Source organism: Prionailurus viverrinus, chromosome C2, assembly GCF_022837055.1.
Source record: "Prionailurus viverrinus isolate Anna chromosome C2, UM_Priviv_1.0, whole genome shotgun sequence".
Classification (NCBI taxonomy): domain Eukaryota; kingdom Metazoa; phylum Chordata; class Mammalia; order Carnivora; family Felidae; genus Prionailurus; species Prionailurus viverrinus.
Window position 1 is genome coordinate 65,718,542 of NC_062569.1, and position 24,051 is coordinate 65,742,592.

At 35.6% G+C, this 24,051-nt stretch overlaps 1 protein-coding gene and 1 long non-coding RNA gene across 6 annotated transcripts in view; one reads left to right on the top strand and one right to left on the bottom strand.

The window, feature by feature from the left end:
• LOC125175193 (uncharacterized) overlaps positions 1-24,051 on the top strand; it is a 256,162-nt gene that overhangs the window by 41,591 nt on the left and 190,520 nt on the right. The window lies entirely within an intron of this gene.
• Positions 1,596-24,051, bottom strand: part of SPATA16 (spermatogenesis associated 16) — a 251,744-nt gene continuing 229,288 nt past the window's right edge. Inside the window, exons 11-12 of one of the 2 annotated variants that reach the window (XM_047875541.1) lie at positions 2,304-2,383; positions 1,596-2,205 (exon numbers count right to left, since the gene is read on the bottom strand). In XM_047875541.1, the coding sequence (XP_047731497.1) occupies positions 2,172-2,205; positions 2,304-2,383 (114 nt within the window). In that variant the 3' untranslated portion in view covers positions 1,596-2,171. The remainder of the gene's footprint in view (positions 2,206-2,303; positions 2,384-24,051) is intronic. The other variant, XM_047875540.1, reaches the window with a different exon arrangement.

The window sequence follows — 24,051 nt, forward strand, 5'->3', positions numbered from 1 at the left end:
GATGCATACATGAAATTCTTGTGAAGTTGAAATAAAATAAGCATTTTGAAAGTACTTTGTAAAATGTGCTTTCTCTAATAATTTTTTTTTTTTACTAATACCATATTGCTTTATAAATCCTTCTTCTGCAGAAAACTTAAAAACAAAGAAGGGATGGGAAGCCAGGTGAGGTAAATTATGCTGCATTGTTGCTATTCAAGGCTCTTGACACTAATGTGGAAACCATGAACAAAATTCATTCCTATGGGCAATGTTGTTGAACCTATTAAGAATTCTAAAGAATTGATACCTTGATACCTTACTGAAAAGCTGTTAATATAGATTAATAATTTTTTTTCTGAAAAGAAGTTTCTTTTGGAAGTTTTGGATTTCTATTATATATCATCCTTCCTAAGACTGAGTAGATGTCTCTTCTTTCCCTTAACCAAGCACCAGCCAAAATAGCCAATGGACATTTAGTATTGGATTGGGGAAAATGGTCAAACAGTGAAGCCATAATCTTGTAATTGAAATTATATTATATTCAAATATAATCTTCAGGCACTGTGGAATGAGAGAACTCTAATTTTCAGAAAACAGAAAAAGCAATTGATTAGCTATTGAATGCCAATACGCTTTTCAGAAGACAGTTGAGTAAACAAACAGGCAGTACTAAGACTCTATCTCAATGAAAAACAAGCAAACAAACAAACTGTTTCAGGATGTAGAAATCCTTTTGGAAAATAAAATTTTAACACTAAAGTTAAAATTCAAAGCTAAGAAGCTTCGTTTCCCAGAGATATTGTGAGGATCTTTCTTTCTTTCTTTCTTTCTTTCTTTCTTTCTTTCTTTCTTTCTTTAAATAACGGGAAATTCTCACGATGGAGAGAAGTGATAACAGAACAGTAGAGGTGGTAGGATGGGAGGCTAAGCTATTTACCTTAGACTCCCACATTTGGCTAGACTCAACTTCCCAGAGAAAGTAATTATTTTCCAGCATTTATTTATGAGAATAGAACTGAGATGCCATGCCAGTGTGAGTTTAAAAACAAAAAGGAGTTTCTTAAACTGTCTTTAACTGCCTACAATCTTGAGGGAAGGTGGTAGCAGTGATGGACTTCTTTGGGGTGGGGTAGAAAAGAAGGTAAGATAGTCCACAGGAAAACCAAAGTCCCATTTTCCTTCAAAATTTAAAAATATTTATACCTTGCATAACTACGACTGCACAAATCTAACATGCACTTGAGATTAAGTTATTAATTGATGCTTTTACAATCTCATTGTATAATGAAAAATTCAGCTCTAGGTATGTTGTTATTCTTTTTCCCTTTTCATGTTGTTTATTATCAATGTACTCTACGATCCTAGTCAGTTTTTCCCATTATTTAAAAAAAAAGTTTTCCTTTTTATTTTACTCTGTATCTGAGTTCTTTCTTACTATCCTGTCTTTAAACCCCCTTTTTGGTGTCAGCAGAGGTCTTAAGTGATGGCTATTGACTCAGTACCTTGTCACATATATGTGTTTGTCACACATTTGAGTCATGAGTCACACATTTAAGGGGAGAGAATGTAAAGAATCCAGAGGAGAGAACAGAGATTTTAATGAGATAATTCAACTGATAATATCAGCCATACCACATCTGACTTATCTCCATAAGGATTGAGAAAGTATATTATCAGTTTTATAATTTGTAAATTTGCATGCATATTGTTTGTCCGTATCTATATAAGGTATGTGAATAATTCTTGATCATACACATGACTATGAACGAATACTACAAACATACTTGGGTAGAACTAGTAAACCTTAGTAGATTTTGAAAGAACAAAGCAGGTGAAAGAGGCAGCAATGGTTATTTTATAAGCTGTTTACATAAGTCGAATTTGAACAAGAGTCAAGTCAAACTTGTTGAGAACATTTACTGCTGCCAGTCAAGATTAATGAAGTATAGAACACCTTTGTAAAGAAGAGCCAAGGGGAGTCCAACCTCACTTCTTTGGTGATAGGCCTTTGTTACTGGATTGTCACAGTGAGGTTGGTTGGAGGCCATTGCCCCTTTCTCTGGGACATCTTGATGGTTAGTAGCACCTGCTCCCCAGTGACTAGCTTTGCTGCACAGTTTGAAGCCGCTTCAGTTTTGTTTTTTGCCTTCTAGCGGTTCTCAGTTTTTTAGTTTTTAAGAAGCTATCCTCTAATTGGTATAGGAAGTCTTCAATTCGTCCAACCTAGAAGAAATAAGCACAGAGAATGAGATTTGTTGTTTTTTCCCAGGTTTTGTGCAGTTAGGAAAATGGTGAGGTATTTAAAATTAAATGGCACATACACATCCATGTTGGAACAGAATCGGCGGAGATGGACATGATTGAACGTAAAAGCCTCCTTCTGTTTCCATTTCAGATTCCCCTGTTTTAGGAACATGAAGCAGACATGCAGGAGTTTGCTGTACCACTCAGTCCTATGTACTGGGTATAGAAATGGGGAATATCATCACCCATTATCTTTAATGGTCAGAAAAATCAGGGATTTCAAAAAGAAATAAATGGTGAAAAACTCTACCATTAGCAAAAGGAAGAATGGAAAAACAAATCCACACCCCTCAAAGCCAGAGATTCTAGCATTTATGTGCCTCTGGCCAACTTGGGAGAAAAATGAATATTACACATTGTCTTAGCAAGAACTATTTCTTTTAAATCAAAACAAAATTTTGAGAAAATACATTTTCTTAAAAAATGCCACACCCCAGGGAATAAGATAAAGTAATGATATACAAAACAATAATTCTAAACTATAAGTCTTTCTCCAAAGAAAACTTGTAATTATTCAGTGACGGTTGAATATGTTACACTATTTGTCACTATTTTATTCTGCTAAAGACCTATAGAATAAAACAGTTTACATATATGCTGCATTGGGCTCTCATGAAAGTCTGTAGATGTAATAATTCATACTTAACCTTGACTCCCAGCACCTGCATAGCGTATTAGCCTAAAATCACTCACTGAAGAGCCCATTGTCATAAAGTTAGCTCAAAGCTAGAACACTTACTACTCAAGATACATGCGCATATCATCTCCTTAAGATAAAAGGACTTAAACTCTAGTTTTCCAATTTTGAGTTTTACTTTTAAGTCACTTGATTTATCATTTAGGGTGATATCAAAAAGATAATTCAAATTGTCAAAAAGAATAATAAATGGTAGCATTCATTTATATGTTATGCTTAGGACTTATGTTACACTAGGTGATGTAAATTGTCCATTGGTTTCCTTAGAAAAATAATATAATTTACTTTTATGAAAACAATTCTTTTTGAAAACTTAAAATTACTTCAGGCAAATTTCTCCAAAAGCACGTTGTTGTTTATGACATCTGATCGTTGCATCAATCGTCTAAATCATTTGACAGAATATTTTTGGACTGTCATGAAGTCAGTGAATTATTCTATGTATTTCATACATTTATATTATGCAACTTACACCAAAATCATAAATACAAAATTAACACAGAGCACAATCAAAACAAATGTAATGGATGGCACTTTACCATTACTTCGATAGTTGAGTTGATGACTCACTCATGTTTTTGCACTGAAAATGTGTCATTTAAATCAAAGCTCTCTACAATTAGAATGTTTGCAGTTAACCCAAATGCAATTTAAAATTACAATCCTAACGCACAAACTTTCTTCATTGATACAGAAACATAATTGTTTTAAAATATCCATTAGGTGGCTATTGTCTTTTTTGCTTTTTAAAGTGTATTTATTAAAAGCAGGGTTGACTAACTGGGTTGCCTTTCATTAGAAAGGACAAAGAAGAAACATAAAATGTCTGATTGAAACAGAGTACTGTTAAATTAAACTGGAGGTCTAGAGTATATACCATGTGCATGTCTAACATGCCTATGTGTTTACCTCCTACCTGGTCTGTCTACATGTTATCCTTTCAACTCATTCTCCTAATGATACCAAAATGATCTTTTAAAAATGTAAATCTGGTTATGTTTTTCCCTTGCTGGAAAAACCTAAATGGATTCCCAAGCCCTTAATGTGGCCTACACACTTCTGAGTGATCTGGTTTCACTTGCATCTCTAATTATGTCTTCTATCACTCCATTTGCCCCAGTTGTGTAGTACATCTTTCAGTTATTTGAACACAGCAGTGCAGTGTACTCTGTTCCCTTAAACTTCCTAATGTTATACCATGTGATGGATTACTCCCATTGGAAAATCCTTAAGTTTCCTCTGGATTTCAGGTTCAACATCAGTGTGTCAGGAACATTTTCCTGGATAATCCAGACCAGGTTGGGTTTCTCAGTAACATATTCCCATTGCAGCGCATTAATCTCTTTGCAAATTATATGTGTACACACACACACACACACACACACACACACACACACATGCATATATATCTTACTTGATTATAATGATTTATTTAGTATCTGTCTTCCTATCTGGGTTTTAAGGATTATAAGGCAGACTAAGCCCACATTGTCCACTATTCCTATCATTTAGAATATGGTGGACCCTCAATAATCTTCTTTTCTGATAATAGAGAAGACATTCAGAAACTGATTTGTTTTTCCATATTCAAAGTGTTGCCTGGTATGGAGCATATCAGAAGGCTTTATTATCTCTTACAAATTACCTTGAGAGTCTCCAGGCAAGATGATTACAAGGTGTGGTCTCCATACTTGAAACAGAATGAGGTAGAAAGGGCACTGAATAAAGAGAGTTAGTGTTGAATTCTGCTCATGGCTTGTAATCCTTGTGGCTTTATAACCCTAATATGTGACTCTCGAAAAGTCACTTGGTCTTTCTGAGCTTCAGTTTAACTAACCTTTGGTGAAGAAAAGGTTGGCCTGGATAATTTCCAAGGACACTCCAAGCCAAAAAATTCCATGACTTGTACTCACATCAGATCTAGGTTAGTTCAGTCTTATGTGAGTCCTCACATTTTTCAAATCACAGGTTATTCTCTTAGATTATACCATTAGATGAATGACACACTATGCAGTAAAGTAAGTCAATTTTAGCTTCTATACTTTCTGAAGTGTAGGAGAGCTGCAACATGTTTTTAGTGAAGCTGGTTCTTTATTTTCTTTTTTACGTCAAGGAAAGAAAAATGCTGGTTGAAGAGAAAATAGATTCATATAACTAAGAAGAACAGATTGCAAATGATAGAAATTTATATAAAGCCCTTAGGGAAATAAAACACAAAGAAATATGTAAGCATGTAAGGAAGGAAATGAGCCAGTTTTTGGAGCAAAGGCCTTATTAGACTTCCTTTTAGGTACAGAATCTCCTTGCTTAACTATACCAGATAGTCTACTTGGTCATTCTGGGTCTAATTTTCCCATTTGCAAAATGGGCGGATAACATTTTCTTATATATCTATATGCCAATGCTGACTTGGCTTTACAGGGATATGGACATCAGACCAAATGAGCATGCAAAGAATTTTGGGATGTCCGATGATCACAGGGACTCAAGGTGTCAGTGAGAGGGCAGATTCTCACCTAGCACATGGCTATCAGTCATAATTCACATCAAAGGAAATTATTATCAACTAGTTTCTGAGGACCTTTAAATCTTATACGCAAAAATCTGTCAGCCATGATTTAGTGTAGATTCAAGAAGTTCAGAATGAAGATGCCAGTGCAACTCTAAGCGAGAAGACAGCTTGAGAAGTATAGGAGATCTTAAAATTAAAATTCTAACAGTATAAAAGCAAATAATACCAATGAGAGAGAAATGTGGAGGTAGCCAAACAGACCAATTTAAATTACAAGAAAATTTTTAGTCAGCTCAGATTTCAAAGGGAGCACATTTGTTCTTTCATGCAAATATTTATTGAACATTTACTATACACTTGGCACTATAACAGGGTGATAAGCAAAAATATCAAGATAGTTGCTTATGAGGAACTCATATTCATGGAGGAGAGGATTAATGAAGAAATGATTGCAATAGAGCATAACTGTTTATGTAAGAATTATGTACAAAAAGTTCTATTAGCAAAAATGTCAGAACAGTGAATTCTTTTTTTTTTTTTTTTTTTTTTTTTTAGAGCAATGAATTCTATTTGAAGGGATATGGATGTGCATTGGTGGATATAGGAGCTGGCTCTTTGCCAGGACAAGAAGTATGTTTCAAACTGAGGAAAGGGCATCCATAAGAACAAGGTTGTGAAAGTACATGGGCTATTTGACAATGATAAGTTTCTTACAGCATAGATGTGGGCACCCGGGAACTGGGAGTAGAGATACAGATAGCAGGAAATACTGATTGGAGTCAGCTTGTAAAAAGTTGAAAAATATTTAGCCATGTGGTTAGAAAGTAAATCTGGTAACACTGCAGGGAGTGAATGCAGCCAGGGAAACTAAAGGAAGGTGAATTAATTAAGGGACCAGTGTAATAGGATATGGAGAATACTATGAGGGCCTGAAGAAAGAACTTAAGGAACATTTAGGAAGTAAACTCTATAGACTTGATGAAAAATTCTGTGTTGGGACAAGAGGCAGGCAAAATTAGGAATGACTGCACAGTTTCTAACTTGAGATAATGATATTTTAATGAGATATGAAATATAATTAGATGAACAGTTTTAGGGAAAAGAAATGAGTTTGACTAGTGACAAATATAAGAAATAGGAAAAACAGTTCACATAATCAGAAATTAACAAAAAAATAGATCTATAATAATAATCTAGTACTAGGCTAAAAGCCAGAATGAAACACAACTCCAAATTAAAAGAAAAACCAACAACCTCTATTCCTCAGTCCACCATGTGAAAAGCATTCTAGTAGTTATAAAGTGCTAAGAAAACAAGAATGATACTTTCAGTTATTCAGAGTAAAAAGGTGATTATTGCAGAGATATGGTATTAGATTGAAGTCAGATATATCTTGTTTGGAATTCCAGCTCCAGCATTTTCATGTGTGAATTTGTGCAATTTTATCTAAATTCTTAAAACCTAAGTTTCCTTTTCTATCAGTTGTTTCATAGGATCTTAGTAGGGTTAAATTAAATAATTTATGTGAATTATTTGCATAGGTCTGAATTACTATTATTTAACAGTAGTATTAATACTTGAATCTGGAAGTGTATGCTTGGTACATAGAAAAAATGTAACTAAATGAAAAAAATACAAAAGTGAAATAAAATAAAAATATAAACAACTTTAATAAACACTATGTTTTTGGCCTCTACTCTGTGAGGGATGCTGCGTCAGTAACTGTGCTAATTGTAGTTGCCATACATTAAAGTCTTGTGATTAGGTCTCAAAATTCAGTGATATAAAAGTCAGAATTAGGAAGGGGCAGAAAAGGGAAAGGAAAGATAAGTTTCTGATAGCTCATATTAGCTCATTGTAAATAAACAGTATTTTCTGGTGGCCTCCCTAAATACTAATCTGATTATAGACAACAATGTGTCTGTCTCATGGAAGCAACCTAAGTGTTCACTGATGGGATGAATGAAAAAAGAAAATGTCTTACACACACGCACACACACACACACACAAACACACACACATTCACACACACAGAAGAATATTATTCATCCATAAAAAAGAAATCTTGTCATTTGCAAAAAGATGAATGGAACTTGAAGTCATTATGTTAAATGAAATAAGTCAGAGAAAGACAACTGAGCTCATAGATACAGAGAACAGACTGGTGGTTGTCAGAAGTTGGGGGTCGATGGGGGGCACCTGGGTGGCTCAGTCGGTTAAGCGTCGGACTCTCGGTTTGGGCTCAGGTCATGATCTCGCTGTTTCATGAGTTCGAGCCCCATGTTGGGCTCTGCTTTGACAGTGCAGAGCTTGCTTGGGATTCTCTCTTTTTCCCTGTATCTCTGCCCCTCCCCTGCTGTCTCTGTCTCTCTCATGTGGTCTCTGTCTCTCTCAAATAAATAAACTTAAAAAAATAATAAAGAAGTTTGGGGGTGGGAGGTCAGCAAAATAGATGAAGGTTGTCAAAAGGTACAAACTTCTGGTTATAAAAAAATAAGTCATGGGGATGTAATGTACAGCATGGTGACTATAGCTAACAGTATTGTACTGTATATTTGAAAGTTGATAAGAGATTGGATCTTAGAACTTCTCATAACAAGAACAAAACTTGTAACTATGCTTGGTAATGGATGTTAACTATACTTACTGTGGTGATCATTTCACAATATATATGAATATCATTATGTTGTACATCTGAAACTAATATAATGCTATATGTTAATTATATCTCAATAAAAATATGAAAAAATTCCCTTTCAAGTAAAATGTGTCTGTTTCAAAGGAGACAAATGCTTTTATCCCTTCTCTTCTCAGGTCATATCATATCTGGGCTATCATGTGTGGTTGTGGGTATGTCAAGGGGCTTACTCCAAACTGTATGAAGAAAAGTTGAAGGATCTAGAGGTCTCTAATATGAAGAAGGGAATCATAACAGGAGTCTGTGGTGTCCAAGTATATCAAGGTTGTTATGTGCAAAGAGTAACAGATTTGTTTGTGTTAGCTCATACAGTGGAAAGAGTGCTATCTGGAATTAGACGGTAAGTTTGATTCTCGAGTCTTCCACTGGTCATGTGACTAAGTTAAGTCAGAGACTAAGTTAAGAGAGACTGGGGTGATAATTCTATAAGGCAAGGTACACTAAAAATTACCAGCAAACCACCAGAAGCTAGAGAAGCATGGAACTGATTCTTCCTCACGGCTCTCAGAAGGAACCAACCCCATGACACTTTGATCTGACAATTTCCAGCCTCTAGAACTGCGAGAACTTACATTTTCTCACCTCTAGTATAAATAATAAATTTATGGGGTGCCTGGGTGGCTCAGTTGGTTAAGTGTCTGACTGGCTCAGGTCATTATCTCACAGTTCATGAGTTGTGTGACTGTTCACTTCAAGCTCTGTGCTGACAGTTCAGAGCCTGGAGCCTGCTTTGGATTCTGTCTCTCCCTCTCTCTCTGCCCCTCCTCTGCTTGCACTCTGTCTCTCTCAAAAATAAACACTAAAAAATTTAAAAATAACGAATTTATAATGATAATAATAGTCCACTTGACAGGGTTTTTGTGAAGATTAAATGGTTTGATGTTTGTGAAAAGCTCTTCATAAATGGCTAAGCTACCCATGAAGATTATAATAGCAGTACATTGTATAGTGACTGGTGACATAGTAGATTCTCAGTAAATATTTGCTGAATCAATGAATAACTAAACGAGTCTTCAAATGGGTGAAAAATTATAGCATGTAAATAGTAGATATTACTGTTTTTTTCACAACTGTCTAAAAATGAAAGGGACTTGAGGGTGAGGTATGGCAACCCCCATCACAGAGACTGGAAATCACACATTAGATGACTCTTTTGGAGAGCATGAAGTATTTGTGAGTCATGTGTGAACTAGGGGTTGAATTCAATAAATTTTTGAAATCCATTCCAACATTAAAGGACTGATTCTATGATGTTTAGTTTGGCCTGGATTCATTCTACAGAAATGTGCTCCATGGAAGGAGAACACAGTGCAACTTGCCTGTACCACATGGAGAAGCCCTACGGAAATGAGAGGGAACCAACAACCTCTATTGTTGTGGTTTTATATATACTGAAAAGTACTGAAGTGGTTAATATAAACACCCATAGATACTGGGATTCTCGAGCCTCCCCTATGTCCCATTTATAAAATTATCATATCTAAAAGGCCAGTATTTTCTTCTCTAGATGTATCAAAATTGTATGTTGTATACAAAGGGCCCCTATTATGGATTAGCTTAATAGCAGAAGGTAGTTCACAGCACACTCATTTCCTTTTCATCTCATAACTGCACAAGATTATGCACTGGCACTAAAATATTTCTTTTCAGTTAATGATTTTATATTTTTTCAGCATATCAAAACTTACAACTTTCTGCTGGATTTCAGGATAAAATGCAACATTTTTACAGATAAAAATAATACGGTTTCCCACATATAACCATTCATAATCACTTTAAATATAGGCATGCTGAAAGGTACTTGCATATTTACTCCAATAATCTTTTAGTTTAAATTGGTTTGTATCAAACCACAAGAGACTCTTAATGATAGAGAACAAACTGTGGTTGTTGGAGGGAGGTGGGTGGGAGATGGACTAGATGGGTGATGGGTACTAAGGAGGGCACTTGTGATGAGCACTGGGTGTGGTAAATACGTGATGATTACTAAACTCTAGTCCTGAAACCAATATTTCACTGTATGTTAACTAACTAAAATTTAAATTAAAAATGGGAAAATAAATTGGTTTGCAGTTTATACGTAGGTGGAAAGTATGAGGATGCTCTTGGGTCAGGTGACACTGTTCATTTAAAAGCTTTCATGTGAAAGAGGATGGCTATTAACCCTCCACCATTGTGTGATGCTGACTGTGCCTTCATTTGCACATAGATCCAACTTACTTTCATGTGGTAATTGAAGGCATGTAAGCCACATTACTGCCTTCCATTTATTGTGTGAGTTCTGGCCATGAGGCCAAAGGCACTGCTGAGGAAGAAACTGAATTTTAGGGCAATAGATAGAAATGGGGCAAACTAAGGAAAGAAATGACAAGAAGCTCAACATGAACCAAGTTGGTGAGAGATGGTAACAGTAGGGGACTATATGGCAGTGGCCTAATAAGGCTTTGAAAGGGGAATCATTCAGATATGGTAGAGGGGAGGGAGGGTCACTTTGAAGATTTGGGTGGCCTTTTTCCTTCTAAAGTCATTTAAAATCAAACACTACTGGACTGAGTTGATTTGTATTCTTTCAAAATTCATATTTTGGTCTTTTTTTTTTAAGTTTATTTATTTACTTTGAGAGTTAGCACAAGTGAGGGAGGGACAGAGAGAGAGGGAGAGAGAGAGAGAGAGAATCCCAAGCAGGTTCTGCACTGCCAGCATGGAGCCCAATGCAGAGCTCGAACGCATGAAATGAACTGTGAGATCATGACTTGAGCTGAAATCAAGAGTCCCACGCTTAACCGACTGAGTCACCCAGGTGTCCCCAAATTCATATGTTGGTCTTAATCCTCAGTACTTCAGAATGTGACCTTATTTACAGAGGTAGTCAAGTTAAAATAAAGTCATTAGGGTGCGCCCTAATCCAAAATGATTGGTGTTCTTATAAAAAAGGGAAATTTGGATGGGTGCACAGGGAGAGTGCCAGGTGAAGACAAAGGCAAAGAGACTGGGGTGATAATTCTATAAGGCAAGGTACACTAAAAATTACCAGCAAACCACCAGAAGCTAGAGAAGCATGGAACTGATTCTTCCTCACAGCTCTCAGAAGGAACCAACCCCATGACACTTTGATCTTAGAATTTCCAGCCTCTAGAACTGCGAGATCATCAATTTCTGTTGTTTAAACCACTTGGTTTGTGGTACTTTGTTACAGTAGCCCTAGCAAACGAATACAACAACTAAGCCATTAAAGTGAAAGGAAACTCACTTAAGTTCTAATTTTCCCCTCAAACATGACAGATGCTTTCTAAAATTCACTTTTCCTGCTGGTTGAAGCTCCCTACTAAGCCTACCCATGTTTAGGGTGTACCTTGGGAACAAAGGTGGCTTCTTTCCAATAATGGCAGAGGGAAGAAGTTAACCTCAAACATGAAAGCGTGGGTAAATTACACTGAGAAGACTTGAATTGGGACTTTCTATGGGATTTCATGTAGTCTGGATCACGGAGAGGGGATTAGGTATGTTTATAGGGGTTTGTTTGCATATGTTCATGCCTTAGGAATTGGGTGCTCAAAGGATTTTTTAGTAAAGCTTTTAAAGATAATTATTAAGAAGGAAAAATGTAGATGAAATAAGAATCACATTCTTCAGGAATAAATATCATGTTTATATGACTATGATGGTAGTTACAGAATGAGAATGTGTTTCTGGAGATTAGCAGTATGGACCAAAATCCTCTCAGCAAAACCGACATTTCACTCCACCACAGTGGATTTGATAACATTAATTTCTTTGCTCTGTTCCATTTAGTTTCCAGACCAAATGCTTTTAAATATTTATCATCCAAAATAGTTTGAATTTTAATTCTTATTAGAATGACAATTGTTTTCAAACAGGCTTGAAATTAATTTCTAAAATAAACTTAGTTTCTGAAACGGAGTTTTTTCTGTTATTCATAATATATCCGTTTCCTTTAGCTTTTGGCCTGCATTCAAGCGGACAAACAATCCCCATATTCTTCCTTTTTCACTTAGTTAAGTTGTTATATTATTTAGTATTTTAGTCATAAAAGTACAACGTGAAGATATGAGGCATCTACCCCTGAGAGGTTACAAAAAGTACAAAAATACTTCCTGCTAAACTGTATTACCACTCTTGATTGAAAATTCTCTTAACGATAATACTTTTTGTTATGCTTAGTATAAAGAACAATTACAAAACCTTGCTATCCCTTTGTCCAGGAAACCACGTATCATGGTTTTTAAAAAAAAATTTTTGGGGGCACCTGGGTGCCTCAGTTAAGGTCCGACTTCGGCTCCTGTCGTGATCTCACAGTTCATGGGTCAGAGCCTGGCATTGGGCTCTGCTCAGAGCCTGGAGCCTGCTTCAGATTCTGTGTCTCCTTCTCTCTCTCTGCCCCTCCCCAACTCGTGCTCTGTCTTTCTCTCAAAAACAAATAAACGTTAAATTTTTTAAAAATTATTTTTCAACATTTAATGGATAATTTATCTGAGGGTTTAAATACATATTTTTAAACTTTTTGAGACAAGTGTGGATTCACGTGCGTCAGTGGGAAGCAATACAAGAAGAATCTGTGTACTCTATTTAACTCGCCTCAATGGTCATATCCTGCAAAACTGTAGAATACCACAGCCAGAATATTGACATTGATACAGTCAAGATACAGAACAGCTCCATTACCACAGAGATCTCACATGTTGCCCTTTCATAGCTACACCTATTTTCTCCAGTTTCCACATCTCTTATGCCTTGGCAACCACTAATCTGTTGTCCATTTCTACAATTTGTTATTTTAAGGTTATATACATACAGTACAAACATATAGAACATAATTCTACACGTCTCTGGAGATTTATTCAGGTTGTTGGATCCATAGTTTGTCCCTTTTCATTGTTGCATTATTCCATGTACCACAGTTTAATGATTCACTTTTTGAAAGGTATCTAGATTTCTCGGGAACAAATGGCCAGGAGTACAATTGTTTGGTCATATGGTAGATGCATATTTAGTTTTCTTTTCTTTTTTTTTTCAATATGTGAAGTTTATTGTCACATTGGTTTCCATACAACACCCAGTGCTCATCCCAAAAGGTGCCCTCCTCAATATCCATCCCCCACCCTCTCCTCCCTCCCACCCCCCATCAACCCTCAGTTTGTTCTCAGTTTTTAAGAGTCTCTTATGCTTTGGCTCTCTTCCACTCTAATCTCTTTTTTTTTTTTTCCTTCCCCTCCCCCCATGGGTTTCTGTTAAGTTTCTCAGGATCCACATAAGAGTGAAACCATATGGTATCTGTCTTTCTCTGTATGGCTTATTTCACTTAGCATCACACTCTCCAGTTCCATCCATGTTGCTACAAAGGGCCATATTTCATTCTTTCTCATTGCCACATAGTACTCCATTGTGTATATAAACCACAATTTCTTTATCCATTCATCAGTTGATGGACATTTAGGCTCTTTCCACAATTTGGCTATTGTTGAGAGTGCTGCTATAAACATTGGGGTACAAGTGCCCCTATGCATCAGTACTCCTGTATCCCTTGGGTAAATTCCTAGCAGTGCTATTGCTGGGTCATAGGGTAGGTCTATTTTTAATTTTTTGAGGAACCTCCACACTGTTTTCCAGAGTGGCTGCACCAATTTTTAGTTCTCTAATGAAACTGTCATATTGTTTTCCACAATGGCTGTGCCATCTTATATTCCTACTAGCAACATGTGAATGTATGCAATGTGTCAGTGGTCCTCACCAGTATTTAGTGTTGTCACTATTTTTTATTTTAGCTACTTTGATAGATGTGCAGTGGTTTATCTCATTGTGGTTTTACTTTGCATTTCCCTAGTGGCTAATGATGTTCAATGTCTTTTAAAGTGTGTTTACTTGCCATTCTTTCTAGTGAAATGTCTGTTCATATCTTTTGTCCATTGTCAAATTGGTTTAACTGCTTGGATTGTTTACTGCTGAATTTTGAGATGTGTGTGTATGTGTGTGTGTGTGTGTGTGTGTGTGTGTGTGTGTGTGTGTTTGTTTTGTTGTTGTTGTTTTGTTTTTTAGAGAGAGAGAGTGTGAGAGGGGGAAAGGGTCAGAGGGAAGGAGAGAGAATCTTAAGCAGGCTCCACATTCAATGTGGCACCTGATGCAGGACTTGATCCCATGACTCTGGGATCATGGCCTGAGCTGAAATCAAGAGTCAGGCACTCAACTGAGCCACCCAGGTGCCCTGAGAGTTCTTTATATAATCTAAATACTGGTCCTTTGTTGAACATGTAGTCCACAAATATTTTTCTCTTGCCCTGTAACTGGTCTTTTCATCCTTTGCAAAAGAATCTTTCATAAAGCAAAAGTTTTTAATTTTGTAGTCTAATTTGCCAATTAGACTTTTATGGATCATGCTTTTCGTATCAAATCTAAAAGCTCTTTGCAAATACTAAGATCCCAGAGATTTTCTTCTATTTTTTTCTAAAAGTTTTATAGTTTTATATTTTACAGTTTTAGTCAACTTTTGAATAAAGTGTGATACTTAAGTCAGAATTTTTTTTTTTTTTTTTTTTTTGCCTATGTATGTACAAATGCTCCAGTCTCATTTGGTCAAGAGGCTATCTTTCCTTCATTAAATTTCTTTTGCTTCTTTATATTTAGGTGGATTTATTTCTGAATTTTCTGTTTTGTTTCATTGAGCTACGTGTCTATTTCTTCATCAATACCACAGTCTTGATTACTAATAGCTAACAAAGTCTTGAACTTAAGTAGACTGATTCCTCCCACTTCACTCTTTTTCTAAAGTGTTTTAGCTATTCTGTTTTCTTTGTCTTTCCATATAAATGTTAGTATAGTCTTGTCTTCATCTATGGAAAATCTTGCTGGAATTTTAATAGGAGTTGCCTTAAGCCTCTATATCAATTTTGAGTAAGTGATGTCTATACTATGCTGAATCTTATAATTTATGGACACAGTATGTCTCACCATTTATTTAGATCTTTGATTTCTTTCCTTAATGCTTTGTAGTTTTGGGCATACATGTGCTATACATGTTTTGTTAGATTCATACCAAAGCATTTCACTTTTTTTTTGAGCAATTATAAATGGTATTATAAGTTTCAGTGACCTTGATCACAACTAGTATATAGTTATATAATTGAGTTTTGCACATTTATCTTACGTCTTGCAACCTTGCTGAACTCACTGATCCTCCTCCTCCTCCTCCTCCTTCTCCTCTTCCTCTTCCTCCTCCTCCTCATTTTGTAGATTCGTTGGGATTTTCTATGTAGACAATCATGCCATCTGCAAAAAGGGAAGTTCTATTTCTTCTTTTATGAACTCTACACCTTTTATTTCCTTTTCTTGTCTTTCAGTGGTGGACAGAATTTCCAGCACAATGTTGAATAAGACTGGTGAGAGGTGACTTCCTTGCCTTGTTTCTGATCTTAAGGGGGAATGCCTTTAGTCTTTGACTATTAAGTATAATGTTAGCTGTAGGATTTTTGTAGACACTCTTTAACAGTGTGAGGAGTTTTGCCTCTATTTCTACTCTTCTGAGTGTTTTTTTTTTATATCATGAATAGGTGTTAAATTTTGTTGACTGCTTTTTATCAATTGATGTGATCGTGTAATTTTTTTCTTTTGTATACTGTTAGTATGGAAGATTAAATTGAATTTCAAACATTCAGACTTGCATCTCTGGAATAAACTCCACTTGGTTATGGACTATAATTCTTGCATGTTGCTGAATTCTATTTGCTAATGTTTTAAGGATTTTTTGCATCTATATTCATAAAAGATACTGATTTGCATTTTTTTCCCATTTTTGTCTTATTTGTTATCAGGATAATACTAGTTTTATCGTGTGAATTGGGGAGGGTTTCTTCCCCTTGCATTCTTTGAAAGAGATCATACAGAATTTACATCAAACCAGCTGGGATTGGAGATTTCTTTTTGGAGTTTTAAATTATGAATTAATAATTTCCTTAATAGTTACAGAGTGATTGAAATTATTCCATATTGGGTGAGTTGTGCTGATTTGTGTTTCTTGAGGAATTAGTACATTTCATCTAAGTGTCAAATTTATATTTCTAGAGCTATAGTATTCCCTTTTGATGTTTATATTTGAAATTTATATTTCTAGAGTTATAGTATTCCCTTTTGATGTCTGCAGGGTGTATAGTGATACCTGATTTCATTCCTGATATTGGTGATTTGTGTCATCTCTTTTTTATTTCTTTAGTCTTACTAGAGGTCTGCAGGTTTTATTGATCTGTTCAAAGAACCAGTGCTTTCATTGATTTTCTCTATTTTTTTTCTTTCATTTTCGTGGAGTTTTAGTTTTCTTTTTATTATTTCCTTTTTGTGCTTGATTTAGGTTTATTTTGTTTTTCTTTTTTATGTTGAGGTGGGGCTTCAATAATTGATTTGAGATTTTTTCTTTTATACTATATGCATTTAATGTTATACATTTATCTTTCAATGTAGTTTTTAATTTTTCTTGAGACCTCTTTTTGATCCATGGATTATCCTAGTATTTAGAGATTTTCCTGTTATATTTCTAATATTTGTCCATTGCAGTGGAAGGAAATGTTGCTTATGATTTCAGTTTTAAAAAAATTGTTAAGTTTGTTTATAGCCCAGGATATAGTTTGTCTTGGTATATATTCCATGGGCACTTGAAAAGAACATGTATTCTGCTCTTGTTGGATAGATGTTCTATAAATGTGTGCTATGTACTCTTGGTTGATGGTGTCATTGAGTTCTATACATTCCTGCTGAATTTTTTTTTTTAATTTTTTTTTCAACGTTTATTTATTTTTGGGACAGAGAGAGACAGAGCATGAACAGGGGAGGGGCAGAGAGAGAGGGAGACACAGAATTGGAAACAGGCTCCAGGCTCCGAGCCATCAGCCCAGAGCCCGACGCGGGGCTCGAACTCACAGACCGCGAGATCGTGACCTGGCTGAAGTCGGACGCTTAACCGACTGCGCCACCCAGGCGCCCCAGCCTGCTGAATTTTTTGATTAGTTGCTCAATCAATTGTTGAGACAGAGGAGTTAAAATCTCCAACTATAATTGTTGATTTGTCCATTTTTCCTTTCAGTCGTATCAATTTTTGTTTCATATCTTTTGCAGCCCTGTTGTTTGGTGCATATACATTGCTATGTCTTCTTGGTGGACTGATCCTTATAATTATATAATATCTCTCTCTGCCTCCAGTAAGTTACTTTGCTCTGAAGTCTACTTTGTCCGGTATTAATATAGCCACTACTGCTTTCCTCATACTAAAGTCTGTGTGATATCTGTTTCCATCCTTTGACCTTTAGCCTGTCATTATATTTGAAGAGTATGTAGACAGAATATTGTTGAATCACGATTCTAAATTCTTTTTGCCAAATTCTTTCCCTTGGCATTATTTAGACCATTTAGATTTAATATAATTATTGGTATGTAAGGGCTGTGTCATTTTATTTTTTGTTTTCTTTTTGTTCTCTCTCTCTTTTTTTTAACCTTCCTAGGGGCACTGGGACATTTTTTAGAATTCCATTTTAAGTAATCTAGTGTTTTTAGTGTATCATTTTGTATAGCATTTTTAGTAGTTGCTCTAGGTATTAATATATATATTTCAATATATAATATATATAAATAATATTTATATATAAATACACTTCAATAAAAAAATGTAGACACTAGTAGTCTGAAAATTTTCAGCTTACTCTTTTCTTCATTTTATGTTCAACTGGAGTGTAGACACTTTATTTTCTTTAACATGTCTTTGCCTCCCCCCATTTATAATTTGCTCTACATATATTCCCCCATTTAAATATTTGCTGTTCATAAGAGACTGTTAAAAACTGAGAACAAACTGAGGGTTGATGGGGGGTGGGAGGGGGGGAGGGTGGGTGATGGGTATTGAGGAGGGCACCTTTTGGGATGAGCACTGGGTGTTGTATGGAAACCAATTTGTCAATAAATTTCATATATAAAAAAAAATAAATATTTGCTGTTCATATGTTTAGAAGGTTATTAATTATTGGGCTCCTGGGTGGCTCAGTTGTTGAGTGTCCACCTCTTGATTTTGGCTCAGGTCATGATCCCAGGGTTGTGGCATTGAGTTCTAAATCAGGCTCTCTGCTGATGAACATGGAGCCTGCTTAACATTCTCTCTCTCTCTCTCTCTCTCTCTCTCTCTCTCTTTCTCCTTCTGCCCCTCTCCCCCACTCATCCTCTCTCTCTCTCTAAAATAAAAACAAAAAAACAACAAAAATGTTATTGATTATTGATTTAATACCCTTAATAGGCCTGTTCTGATTATCTATTTCTTCTTGAGTGAGTTTTGACAGATTGTGTCTTTCAAGGAATTGGACCATTTCATCTAGGTTATCAAATTTGTGGGCATAGCATTTGTTCACAGTATTCTTTTTTATCCTTTTAATTTTGATGGGATCTATAGTGATAGCCCCTCTTTAATTTCTGATGATTAGTAATTTGTGTCTTCTGATTTTTTTTTTTTTAATTTTCTTCGTTAGCTTGGCTAGAGGCTTATTGATTTTATTGATCTTTGGTTGTTTTTCCCTATTGATTTCCTGTTTTTGTTTTCACTGATTTCTGCTCTAATTCTTAATATTTATTTTTTTCTGCTTACTTTGGATTTAATTTGCCTTTGTTTGTTTGTTTTAGTTTCTTCAGGGGAAACTAAGATGCTTGATTTTAGATCTTCTTTTCTAACGTATACATTTAAATGCTACAAATCTCTCTCTAAGCACTACTTTTACTGTATCCAACAAATTTGGTAAGTTATGCTTTTATTTTCATTTAGTTTAAAATATTTTAAAATTTCCCTTGAGATTTCTTATTTGACCCATGTAATATGCATCTGTATGTTGTTTAACTTCTGTGATTTTGAGATTTTAAGTTATCTTTCTGTTATTGATTTCTAATCTAATCTAATTCTGTATGATTTCTATTGATCTAAATTCTCAGGTGGTTTTATGGCCTAGAATGTGGTCTATCTTTGTGAATGGTCAATAATAACAGCAACAATGTATTTGGTTAGGTATGCTTATGTAGTATGTGTGTATGTATATATATATGCTTATATTTGCTTGTATATATAAATAAAGTGATGGACAGCAATGATACAGAGATGAAAAAAATAAGATTGTTATTATAAGGTACTCACACTACTTGTGTACTGGTATAGTGGTATCCATTTGAAAGTGGACTTGCCAGGGCACCTGGGTGGCTCAGGTTTTTAAACATCCAACTTTGGCTTAGGTCATGATCTCATGGCTGGTGAGTTTGAGCCCTGCATGGGGCTCTACGCTGACAGCTCAGAACCTGGGGCCTGCTTCAGATTCTGTCTCTGTCTCTCTCTGCTCCTGCCCCTCCCCAGCTCACATATTCTCTCTCTCTCTCTCTCTCTCTCTCTCTCTCTCTCTCTCTCTCAAATATAAATAAACATTAAGCAAAATTAAAAAAAAAGAAAGTGGGTTTGGATTAGTTGTAAATGTACATTGAAAACTCTAAGACAACCAGTAAAAAAGGAAAAAAAGAAGCATAACTGATATGCTAAGAAGGGAGAGAAAATAGAATCATATAAAATGCCCAATTAAAACCCCAAAAGGCAGAGAAAGACTGGAAGACTGTTATGACTTTGTCAACATTTGCTAAGTAGAGCAAGGGTACTGGATGATGAACTGCTCACAGTTTAACAAAAGACCACAAGAGAAACTGAAATAGAGAGTATATTATTCATAAGTCCTGGAAGAAGTACACAGCATGCTTCGAAATGCCATATGGGGAAGTTGAGGCAGAATCCAGGCAGAGAGAGAGAGAGAGAGACAGGACCCAGGGCACATACCTTTATTAGAGCCCATTGGTATTGTTTAGATTGGGTAATTTCTTTTTTTTTTTTTTATGTTTATTTTTGAGAGGGGGGGGAGAGAGGGGGAGAGAGAGAGCAAGAGAGAGAGAGAGAGAGACAGACAGACAGACAGACAGAAACAGAATCCAAAGCAGACTCCAGAGTCTGAGCTGTCTGCACAGAGCCCTACATGGGGTTCTAACTCATGAACCATGAGATCATGACCTGAGCTGATGTCAGCTGCTTAACCAACTGAGCCACCGAGGTGCCCCTAGATTGGGTAATTTCTATTTTCCTATCCTCATTTTACTGATTCTTTCCTCTGTCTCCTTTATTCTATTATTGAGCCTCTCCACTGAGTTTTAAGGTTTTTTTTTAATTCCAGTATGGCTAATGTGCAGTGTTGTATTAATTTCAGGTGTACAATATAGTGATTCAACAATTCTATATATCACCCAGTGCACAACATGATAAGTGCACTCCTTAATTCCCATCACTTATTTCACCCATCTCCCCATCCACCTCCCCTTAGGTAACCATCAGTTTTTTCTCTATAGTTAAGAGTCTGTTTCTTGGTTTCTCTCTGTCTCTCTGTCTCTCTCTCTCTGTCTCTCTCTGTCTCTCTCTCTCTCTCATTCTCTCTCTCTCTCTCTCTCTCTCCTTGCTTGTTTGTTTTGTTTCTTAAATTCCATATATGTGTGAAATCATATGATATTGGCTTTTTATGACTGACTTATCTTACTTAGCCTTATATTTTCTAGCTTCATCCATGTCATTGCAAATGGTAAGATTTCATTCTTTTTTATGGCTGAATCATATTCCATTGTATATAGATATACCTCTTCTTCTTTATGCATTCATCAGTTGATGGACACTTGGGCTGCTTCCATAGTTTGGCTATTACAAATAATGCTGCAATAAACACCAGGGTGCATGTATCCTTTTGAATGAGTGTTTTGCATTTTTTGGGTAAATGCCCAGTGGTGCTATTCCTGGATTGTAGAGTAGTTCTATTTTTAATTTTTTTGGACCTCCATACTGTTTTCCATAGAGGCTGTACCAGTTTACATTCCCACAAATAGTGCAAGAGGGTTCCCCTTTGTCGACATCCTCACCAACACTTGTTGTTCCTTGTGTTTTTGATTCTAGCTGCTCTGACAGGTGTGAAGTGATTATCTTGTAGTTTTGATTTGCATTTCCCTGATGATCAGTGATGTTGAGCATCTTTTCATATGTCTGTTGGCTATCTGTATGCCTTCTTTGAAGAAATGTCTCCTTGTGTCTTCTGCCCATTTTTAATTGTACTATTTGTTTTTTGGGTGTTGAGTTGTATCAGTAGCTTACATATTTTGGATACTAACCCTTTATCGAATAAGTCATTGGCAAATAACTTCCCCCATTCAGTAGGTTGCCTCTTAGTTTTATTGATTGTTTCCTTCGCTGTGCAGAAGTTTTTTATGTGTGTAGTCCCAATAGTTTTCCTTTTATTTCCCTTTCTTCAGGAGACATATTCTAGAAAGATGTGATGGCAAATGGCAGAGAGATTACTGTCTGTGCTCTCTTTTAGGATTTTTATGGTTTCAGGTATCACATTTAGCTCTTTAATCCATTTTGAGCTTATCTTGGTGTATGGTGTAAGAAAGTGATTTATTTTCATTCTTTTGCATGTATCCAGTTCTTGAAGAGACTTTTTCTCATTGGATATTCTTTCCTGCTTTCCTACTTCTTCTCACTGGATTTTCCTCATGGATTAATTGGCCATGTAAGTATGTGATTATCTTGGGTTTTCTATTCTGTTCTGTTGATCATTAAGTCTATTTTGGGGCCAGTACCATACTGTTTTGATTACTACAGCTTTGTAATATAACTTGAAGTCTGGAATTGTGATACCTCCAGCTTTGGTTTTCTTTTTCAAAATTGCTTTGGCTATTTGGGATCTTTTGTGGCTACATATAAATTTTAGGATTGTTTGTTCTAGTCATGTGAAAAATGCTGTTAGCATTTTGATAGGGATTACATTAAATGTGTAGATTGCTTTGGGTAGTATAGACATTTTAACAATATTTGTTCTTTCCAATCCACGAGGATGAAATGTGTTTCTGTTTCTTTGTCTCATCTTTAATTTCTTTCATCATTGCTTTATAGTTCTCAGAATATAGGTCTTTCACCTCTTTGGTTAGGTGTCTCCTAGGTATCTTATTCTTTTTGGTGCAATTTTCAATTGAATTCTTTCCTTAGTTTCTCTTTCTGCTGTTTCATTGTTAGTGTATAGAAACGTAACAGATTTCTGCACATTAATTTTGTATCCTGTGACTTTACTGAATTCATTTGTCATTTCTAGTAGTTTTTTGTTGTAGTCTTTAGGATTTTCTGTAAATATCATGACATCTGTAAATAGTGACACTTTCACTTCTTCTTTACCAATTTGGATGCCTTTTGTTTCTTTTTGTTTTTTAATTGGTGTGGCTATGAGTTCCAGGACTATGTTGAATAAAAGTGGTGAGAGTGGACATTCATGTCTTGTTCCTGATCTTAGGGGAAAGGCTCTCAGTTTTTCCCCACTGAGGATAATGGTAGCTGTGGATCTTTCATATATGGACATTATTATGTTGAGGTGTGTTCCTTCTAAACCTACTTTGTTGAGAGCTTTTATCATAAATGGATGTTGTACTCTGTCAAATGCTTCTTCTGCATCTGTTGAAATGATCATTTTTTTATCCTTTCTCTTATTGATGTTATCTATCAAATTGATTGATTTGTGAATATTAAACCAAACTTGCATCCTGGGAATAAATCCCACTTGATTTTGGTGAATAATTTTTTTGTTTTTAATGTATTGTTGGATTCAGTTTGCTTATATTTTTATTGAGGAGTTTTGCATCTATGTTCATCAGAGATGGCCTGTAATTCTCTTTTTTTGTAGTGTCTTTATATGTTTTTGGTATCAGGGTAATACTGGCTTCATAGAATGAATTTGGAAGTTTTTCTTCTATTTTTTTGGAATAGTTTGAGAAGAGTAGGTATTAACTCTTCCTTAAGGTTTTGGTAGAACTCCCCTTGAAGCTGTCTTGTCCTGGACTTCTGTTTGTTGGGAGTATTTGGACTACTGATTCAATTTACTTTTTTTTTTTTTTAATTTTTTTTAATGTTTATTTATTTCTGACAGAGAAAGACAGAGCATGAGTGGGGGAGGGGCAGACAGACAGGGAGACACAGAATCCGAAGCAGGCTCCAGGCTCTGAGCTGTGAGCACAGAGCTCGACGCGGGGCTCGAACTCACAAACCATGAGATCATGACCTGCGCTGAAGTTGGTCGGTCGCTCAACTGACTGAGCCACCCAGGTGCCCCTAATTTACTTGTTGCTAATTGGTCTGTTCAAGTTTTCTATTTCTTCCTGCTGCAGTTTTGGTAGGTTATGTTTCTAGGAATTTATCCATTTCTTCTAGGTTGTCTAATTTGTTGGCATATAGTTTTCATAATATTCTCTTACGATTGTTTGTATTTCTGTGGTGTTGGTTGTTATTTCCCTTTTTTCATTATGATTTTGAGCCCTTTATTTGAGCCCTTTTATTTTTTTCTTGGTGACTCTGACTACAGGTTTATCAATTTTGTTGATTTTTTCAAGGAATCAGTTCCTGGTTTCATTGGTGTGTTCTGTTGTTTTTTAGTTTCTATATGATTTATTTCTGCTCTAATATTTATTATTTCCTTCCTTCCTTCCTTCCTTCCTCTGGTTTTGGTTTTGTTTGTGGTTTTTTTTTCCTATGTCTTTTAGGTGTAAGGTTAGGTTGTTTATTTGAGATTTTTCTTGCTTCTTGAAATAGGCCTGTATTGCTATAAACTTTTCTTTTAGAACCACTTTTGCTACATCCCAAAGGTTTTGGGCTGTTGTACTTTCATTTTCGTTTGTTTTCATGTACTTTTTGATACTTCTTTGATTTCTTGGTTGACCCACTCATTTTTTAGTAGCATGTTATTTACCCTGCATGTATTTGTCATATTTCCATAT